At 45.3% G+C, this 8,571-nt stretch overlaps 2 protein-coding genes across 2 annotated transcripts; one reads left to right on the plus strand and one right to left on the minus strand.

Moving 5' to 3' along the window:
* Positions 1–35: 35 nt before the first annotated feature.
* Positions 36–6,611, plus strand: PHALS_06445 (hybrid signal transduction histidine; the record flags this gene model as incomplete). Its single annotated transcript, XM_024719732.1, has 1 exon — positions 36–6,611. The coding sequence occupies one exon, from the start codon at positions 36–38 to the stop codon at positions 6,609–6,611; it is 6,576 nt and encodes a 2,191-aa protein (XP_024585002.1).
* Positions 6,612–7,007: 396 nt separating this feature from the next.
* Positions 7,008–7,973, minus strand: PHALS_06446 (RxLR-like protein; the record flags this gene model as incomplete). The annotated part of the gene is made up of 1 exon (XM_024719733.1): positions 7,008–7,973. One exon carries the CDS (start codon positions 7,971–7,973, stop codon positions 7,008–7,010), a length of 966 nt encoding a protein of 321 aa, XP_024585003.1.
* Positions 7,974–8,571: the final 598 nt, after the last annotated feature.

An 8,571-nucleotide genomic window follows, 5' to 3' on the forward strand; every position in this document is an offset into this window, starting at 1 on the left:
GAGTAAATATTTGGAACAAGAAAGCTGCAGAGATTATGCAGTACACGACAGATGCTGTGATGGGCGAGAAGCTAGTGGAGAAATACATCACGAAGGATTATCAGGAGGCAGTGAGCAATGTGTTATCCGAGGCGCTGAACGGAGTCGAGACCGCCAACTTTGAATTTCCGTTGATCACAAAGGCTGGCCGTCGCGTGGAAATACTGCTAAATGCCACGCCGCGCTATAATGAGCACGGCGCTGTGATTGGGGTTGTTGGCATCGGCCAAGATATAACAAATCGAATCGCACAGGAGCAAGAGTATATGAGGCTGATTGATACTGCCAATGCTCCAATATTTGGAGTGGATTCGGATGGTCGTGTAAATATCTGGAATCGAAAAGCTGCTAATATTATGCAGTATACGAACGGTGATGTGTTAGGCAAGGATCTTGTTGCTGAATTTATTTCGGAAGAATATAAATTGCCTGTTCGGTGCGTGCTAGAAAAGGCATTTAAAGGTGTGGAGACAGCAAATTTTGAGTTTCCATTGATCACAAAGACTGGTCGGCGTGTGGAGATTCTATTGAATGCCACTCCACGTTATAACGAGCAAGGTGAGGTTATGGGCATGGTAGGAATTGGACAGGATATTACGGATCGTATCGCACAAGAAAAGGAGTACATGCGTCTGATTGACACAGCTAACGCTCCCATATTTGGGGTCGACTCAGATGGTCTGGTAAATATCTGGAATCGAAAGGCTGCCGATATCATGCAGTACACTACTGAAGACGTGCTAGGTAAAGATCTTGTCGCTGAATTCATTTCAGTAGAATACAAGATTCCTGTCCGCAGTGTCCTTGAAAAGGCATTCAAAGGAGTAGAGGCGGCCAACTTTGAGTTTCCTTTGATTACAAAAGCCGGTCGACGCGTTGAGATCCTTTTAAACGCCACACCTCGTTACAATGAACAAGGTGAAGTGATGGGTATGGTAGGCATTGGCCAGGATATCACTGATCGCATTGCTCAGGAGCAAGAATATAGTCGTTTGATCGACACAGCTAATGCTCCAATTTTCGGCGTGGATGCCAATATGTGTATAAATATATTAAATAACAAGGCTGCCCAAATCACAAATTATGCTTTCGAGGAAGTTGTAGGCGAGAAGTATGTTGAAACTTTTATTGCTCCGGAGTACCAAGCTATCGTTTATGAAATTATGTCGAAGGCATTGCATGGAGATGAAACGGCAAGTTTTGAGGTGCCAGTAATCACAAAAACCGGTCGAAAGCTCAATATTCTTCTGAATGCCACAGCTCGTTTTGACCAGCATGGCCATATTGTTGGTGTCGTGGGAATTGGTCAAGACATTACCGATCGAATTGCACAGGAGCAGGAATATGCACGACTGATTGACTCTGCCAATGCCCCCATCTTTGGCGTCGATGCGAACGGTCTCGTTAATATCTGGAATAAAAAAGCAGCTGAAATTACGCAGTACACGCCGACCGATGTTATGGGTGAGAATTTGGTGGAAAAGTTTATTACAGAGGATTACCGCAAAGCAGTTAGTCTTGTTCTATCGAAGGCGCTGGAAGGTATCGAAACAGCAAATTTCGAATTTCCGCTGGTGACAAAGTCTGGACGGCGCGTTGAAATTTTGCTGAATGCAACACCGAGAAACAATGAACACGGGGAAGTGATCGGCATGGTTGGCATTGGACAGGATATTACTGATCGGATTGCCCAAGAGAAGGAATACATGCGTCTTATCGACACAGCGAACGCCCCTATATTTGGCGTGGACTCGAATGGTCTTGTAAATATCTGGAATCGAAAAGCTGCAGATATCATGCAGTATACGACCGAAGATGTGTTGGGTGAGGATCTTGTGGCCAAATTTATCTCGGAAGAATATCGCGTAGCTGTTCGATGTGTACTAGAAAAGGCTTTTGAAGGGATAGAGACCGCTAACTTTGAGTTTCCGCTAATAACGAAGGCTGGCCGACGAGTGGAGATCTTGCTGAATGCTACGCCTCGTTACAATGAGCAAGGTGAAGTGATGGGAATGGTTGGCATTGGCCAGGACATTACAGATCGTATTGCACAGGAACAAGAGTATAGTCGTCTTATTGATACGGCAAATGCCCCAATTTTTGGCGTAGACGCAAATATGTGCGTGAACATTTTGAATAAGAAGGCAGCACAGATCACAAATTTTGCTTTGGATGAAGTGCAAGGAGAGAAGTATGTTGAGACGTTCATTGCTACTGAGTATCAAGCGATAGTGTATGAGATCATGTCAAATGCACTTCAGGGAAATGAAACGGCAAGCTTTGAGGTGCCCGTAATCACCAAGACTGGCCGTAAGCTTAACATTCTGCTAAATGCAACTGCCCGCTTCGATCAGCATGGGCATATTGTTGGAGTTGTAGGTATCGGCCAAGACATCACAGACCGAATTGCTCAGGAGCAAGAATATGCTAGATTAATAGATTCAGCTAATGCTCCAATTTTCGGGGTTGATGGTGATGGTCTCGTGAATATCTGGAATAAAAAAGCGGCTGAAATTACGCAACACGCGCCAGCTGATGTAATGGGTGAGAATCTGGTTGAGAAATTTATTACTGAAGACTATCGTGATGCCGTGAGTCTTGTATTGTCGAAGGCACTGGAAGGCATTGAAACCGCCAACTTTGAGTTCCCATTGATGACCAAGGGAGGAAGGCGAGTCGAGATTCTGCTTAATGCTACTTCGCGATTTAATGAACACGGAGAAGTCATTGGAATGGTTGGGATTGGTCAGGACATCACAGATCGTATTGCTCAGGAACAGGAGTACAGTCGCCTTATTGACACAGCCAATGCTCCTATATTCGGTGTTGACTCCAATGGCCGCGTTAACATCTGGAATCGGAAAGCTGCCGATATCATGCAGTATACAAATGAAGATGTGTTGGACAAGGATTTGGTTGCCGAATTTATCTCGGAAGAGTACAAGGTGCCTGTGCGAAGTGTGCTCGAAAAGGCGTTTGAGGGCGTTGAAACTGCAAACTTTGAATTTCCATTGATCACGAAAGCCGGTCGGCGTGTCGAAATTCTTCTGAATGCAACACCGCGTTATAATGAGCACGGCGAAGTTATGGGAATGGTTGGTATCGGTCAAGATATTACAGAGCGTATTGCCCAGGAGCAAGAGTACAGCCGTCTAATTGATACGGCAAATGCTCCGATATTTGGTGTAGATGCCAATTTGTGCGTAAACATCTGGAATAGAAAAGCTGCTCAGATCACAAATTATGCTATTGACGAAGTTATGGGCGAGAATCTTGTCGAGACGTTTATTTCTCCTGAGTTCCGACCAATCGTGGCTGAAGTGCTCTCGCAAGCGCTGAGGGGTGTCGAGACAGCAAACTTCGAGTTTCCGCTGATTACTCGTCCAGGCACACGCATCGAAATTTTGCTGAATGCGACACCGCGGTACGATACAGATGGCAGCATTGTCGGTGTTGTCGGTATTGGACAGGACATCACGGATCGCATTGCCCAAGAACACGAGTACTTTAGACTGATTGACACCGCAAATGCACCAATCTTCGGAATTGATACAAACGGCTGCATTAATGAGTGGAATCAAAAGATCGAAGAAATCACCGGCTACCACAAGTCCAGTGTGTTGGGTCTGTCGTTGGTACACACATTTATTATCCCAGAAAGTAGACAACAAGTTCGACAATTGCTTAATCAAGCGCTTATTGGAATTGACGTCGGTGAAATGGAGCTTCCGATGACAACAAAGCGTGGCGTGTTTCTGCTGCTTCTTGTAAATGCATCCAGTAAGAAAGACATGCACGGAAATATCCGTGGTGTGATCGGTGTGGGTCAAGATTACACGGCGAGGAAGCACATGGAAGCTGCCAAGGTGAATTTCTTAGCTTCGTTTAGTCACGAGCTACGAACGCCATTAAATGGTGTGCTGGGCATGCTTGAGCTATTAAAGGAGCAACCACTTGCAAAGGCCCCAGAACGATATGTGCATATGGCTTACGTGTCGGGCTCGCTTCTTCTAAACCTGATCAATGACATTTTGGACTTGTCCAAAATTGAAGCTGGGCACTTAGAACTTTCGGCTGCGCCGTTTCAAATGCACGAGCTACTCGACTATTCGATCGAAATTTTCAAGTTCAAGGCTCGAGAACGTGGCCTAAAACTCGAGCTTAAGTGTGACGATAACGTTCCTAAGGTTGCCATCGGCGATGTTGTGCGTCTACGTCAAGTATTGCTGAATTTGCTGTCGAATGCAATAAAGTTTACGAACGAAGGCTCTATCACAGTTACATGCAGTGTTGTGTACACCCCAGAGCTTCCGAAGGCATTTAAAAAGCTTTTGTTTCAAGTTATTGATACAGGAATCGGCATGGATGCTGAGGAAAAAATGCGTCTCTTCTCGCTATTTACAAAGCTGGAGCGTACTCGTCAGAACAATCCCACTGGATCTGGTTTGGGCCTTGCAATCTGTAAGCAACTTGCGGAGCTTATGGATGGTCAAATTGGAGTTGATAGTGAGTTGGATGTTGGCAGTAATTTTTATTTTACTGTGGTGGTCAGACTCCTTGATGATTTGGATGCAAAAGGTTTGTTTTACACCGCCAATGACTTACTCACTGATGCATCGGATGCTGCATCTCCTAATGAGGACATTTCAAATGTAAATTCGAATGACAGTGCAGCCAGCTCTGCGGCCGCGAATGGTGTGTTAAACTCAAAGGTTGTTATTCCCAAACAAGCAAGAATTTTGGTAGCTGAAGATAATGAATTCAACTGGGAGGTTGTGAAGTGCTTCCTTCAGGAAGCCGATCACTATTTACAGTGGGAAGTGAATGGTAAAGATGCATTTAATGCTTACACAGAGAATACTAGCAAGTTCGACCTGGTCTTTATGGACTGTGAGATGCCTGTTATGGATGGGTACACTGCCACGAAAGCAATTCGTCAATTTGAGCAGGACAACAACCTTCCACGCATTCCGATCCTCGGTTTAACGGCTTACGCCATGAGCGGGGACCGGCAAAAATGCCTGTTGTCTGGAATGGATGAATTTATGGTGAAGCCTATTTCGAAACACAGTTTGCTAAAGGCTATTCGTCAGTGGATGCGTATTCGCTATATTGGACCCAAAACGACCACTCCTTCCATTGTCGAATTGGATGACAACCCTTGTGATTTGCAAGATGTGAGTGCTGCTGCACCGGCTATAGGTGGGTCTATCGCTTCGCCGCTTTCATCTGGCATTCGCGAAAGTCAGTCGGACTTTGTACCTACATCATACCCAGCAACTTCTCCAACCCCACGTCAGTCGTTCGACAGTGAGGCTGATGATACCGATGTTTTTAACAATTCGCCCGGTGCGGGCCCGAGGCTTGCTCCTGCCTCGCGTCACATGCAGCAACTTGATCTGGCGCGCGCAATTTCAAATTTAGAGCTTGATGATCCGATGGCCATCCGACGTCAGATCGTGTCTACAGTGCGCACGGCAGTTCCTACAACATCAATTTTTAGTTTAGGTTCCTCAATTGGAAATAGTACACGTTCGAGTGGTTTGCTAACGCTCCAACGTGACACTGGGGGTGCCATTGTTGATATTCCTGACTGGAAACAAATTCACAAAACTTCTGCTACACTGCCAAATATGAAAGACAAGCCGATGGAAGGCACGGAAACTACAGAACACGTTTCTTCCCATAGTAACCCGACGCTATGGAGCCACCCGCCTTTTGTAGGATGCAAGAAAGACGCAACGTCACTTTCTACCTCTTCTCAGCACCCTTTGTCCCCTACCTCCACTAATGAAGTCAAATGTGCCCGTGGTAGAGCGGCGACTGATGCAGGTCAATTTGAAAACAAATCTCCGCGCTTGCAGCAGTTTGACGCAGACAAGATTTCTGACGAACACGTGACAGGAGGTCCGATTGCAGCACTGCTAGAGCGATTCATAACCAGCAGCCCAACAGCTATAATTGGCGCTAAAGGTTCGGGCACTGCTGATCGTTCGAGTGGCACATCAGAAAGCGAAGCCGCGATACGTGTAACCATGAATCCTGACAGTATTATCATCCCTGAGGGTGACCCTGTGGACTACTCCTTGGGTGTCAAACAATGTGGCAGCCAGGAAGATCTCTTTTTAAGCTTGCTTGAAAAATTTACTCTGAGTTCAGAAGCAATCATGTCACGAATCTTGGCAGCACATGAGCAAGGTGACATCGCGTTGACTCGGCGAGAGTCTCATTCACTGAAAGGATCGTCGGCTTATGTCGCTGCGACTCGGGTCTCTAAAGCTGCATTCCGTGTACAAGTTGCTTGTGAGCAGCTCCAGCAGTGCCAAGTAGAAACCAGCACGGGCCAAGATTTGGATGTGCACAGTGAGACTGTCGTGCTTTCCCTCAAGCAATCGCTGGAAGACTCAATCACCTTACTCAAAAGCGAGCACCGACATTTGCGCGGGTATCTTCGCCGCAACTTTGAATTTCGCGATTTATCTAGGAGTGAAAATGTTTCTACAGCTGCAGCGGCGAAGCACGTAAGAAATATATCACAAGAACACACCGACGGACCTTGCGGGATCATGTAGCATTGATTGACTCGCTTTAGTGTATGATACAATTTCACATACAATATTTCTATTGCTCGTCGAGGTTAGCCCTTGTCAGTAATTTTTAGCTTTTTCGCTGCAGCTACATAAATATCTTCACTATCATGTAATGTAAGCAGATTGAACATGTATCTATCACCATTGACATCTCATTCCCTTGGTTGGAGTATCTATATTTTTAGTGTTAAAAGATTTAACCAAACATTTCACAACAAGCTGACGGACAGCCATACAACACCAGTTTTTATACAAAATTTGACATAAAAATTAGCAAGAGTTGTCCACCACTTGTGAAGACTCCCATCAATTCCTGACATTGTTAGAGAAGCCGTGCCGTGTGTGAAGGTCAACATACTAAACAATCTTTTTCATGACCTAAAGTAAACACTCAAACCAATTCACTGGTTTGATTGCGTCTCGAAAAAGACTGTCTCCATGGAGAAATGCAGTGTCAGCGTGATTACACATCGACACATAAAATCGGTCTTTGTAGGTGCTGCCAAACTGAGATTCTGGTAGTCCACCTCGACAGCTTTCAAAAGTCACCACAGCATCATGTTCCTTTGTACCATGTTCAACACTGGAGCCAAAAAGCAGAAGTTCAGCCTGGTCCATTGAGACAACACCAATATCATCGTTGCTGCACATTACAGCTGACACATGTTTGCGGTACACGTTTTGAGCAGACAAGTACGCCCTGTTGAGATCAACGGTACTGTACTTGCCACCATTATATGCAATAGACTTCATTCCTGCACTAACAGGACATTTACCAATGACTCCCAAAATTTTACGAAAAGCCTGAGTATCATCGTCTGTGCAAACGTCCTGAACGTAGTTTGAAGCCATTGTGCCATTCATTGGCGCGCTCATGCTTACCCAAGTCGTGCTCTTATCAATACTACACTTGTCATTAGCGACCGCGCCTGCCACAATTAACGCTCCCATCGAGTGGGTCACGAGAATAGTGTCTTTAATTATACCTTTCTTTTCCTCGCTAGACTCGCTGATAGATAGAGCGTGCTTGCAAACCTCCTCCTGTAAGCTTTCATCGGTCCATCGACCATTGTACGTGTCAAGAGACGCATACTTAATAGATGTGCAGCATGGAGCGTGCTTGGTCATGTCGCCAAACATACCAGACTTGGTCTGGAGCTCCTTTTCAGGCTTGTTGTTTTTCTCGCCATGAATGAAAAGACACGGACGAGGAGTTGACTTGCACTTGCACGACTCGGAGCCAAAGCTCCACATTCCTGCTTCTGCCTTGAGAGCTCGCTGACGCTGGTTGGTTGACGAAGTGCTAGCGGAGACTGTGAGGATTAATAAAACGAAGGCCCACATCTCGGCACTAATGAGAAATAAACAAGAGCATAAATGACGAGTACCTATCCCATGATATCATACTACAGCAAATGGTCGAGTCAGACCTATTCTTTCAGAAACTAGCCAGATGATAGTACCCAGTTGTCAAATATTCGACTATGCCAAGTATTCATTAAAAAAGGCACCTTTGAGACACTTTGACCTTGACCTTTTAGTGCGTAGACGAAATTTCACTCTCTTCCTCTACTGATTCGTGCTATGAATTCCCTCCATTAAGTTGTAAGAACATTCGAATTTATATTTCTCTGGTTCCTTCTCTTCTATTTCGTCTTCGTGTTCTCCGACAATATTCCAGGCCACAATAATATTTGGGGCCCTTATTTTGAGTCTACGCAAGTAACATCTTTCGTGGTTATGTTTGCAAGAGTCTTGAGATGCTAAGATGACGAAAGCGTCATCTCAGCATCCAGAGCCTCCTTTCACTTATGTAGGAATTTAACAAGACAATCCTTGTCTTATTGTGGATGAGTAAAACCAAACAATCAATGAAAGGCAATGTGCAGCGGAGCTGCCGTAGCTTTGCGCTTAAGGAAGCGTCTTTAGGTCACCGACCTTT

The sequence above is a fragment of the Plasmopara halstedii genome, assembly GCF_900000015.1.
Source record: "Plasmopara halstedii genome assembly, contig: Scaffold_2956, whole genome shotgun sequence".
Classification (NCBI taxonomy): domain Eukaryota; phylum Oomycota; class Peronosporomycetes; order Peronosporales; family Peronosporaceae; genus Plasmopara; species Plasmopara halstedii.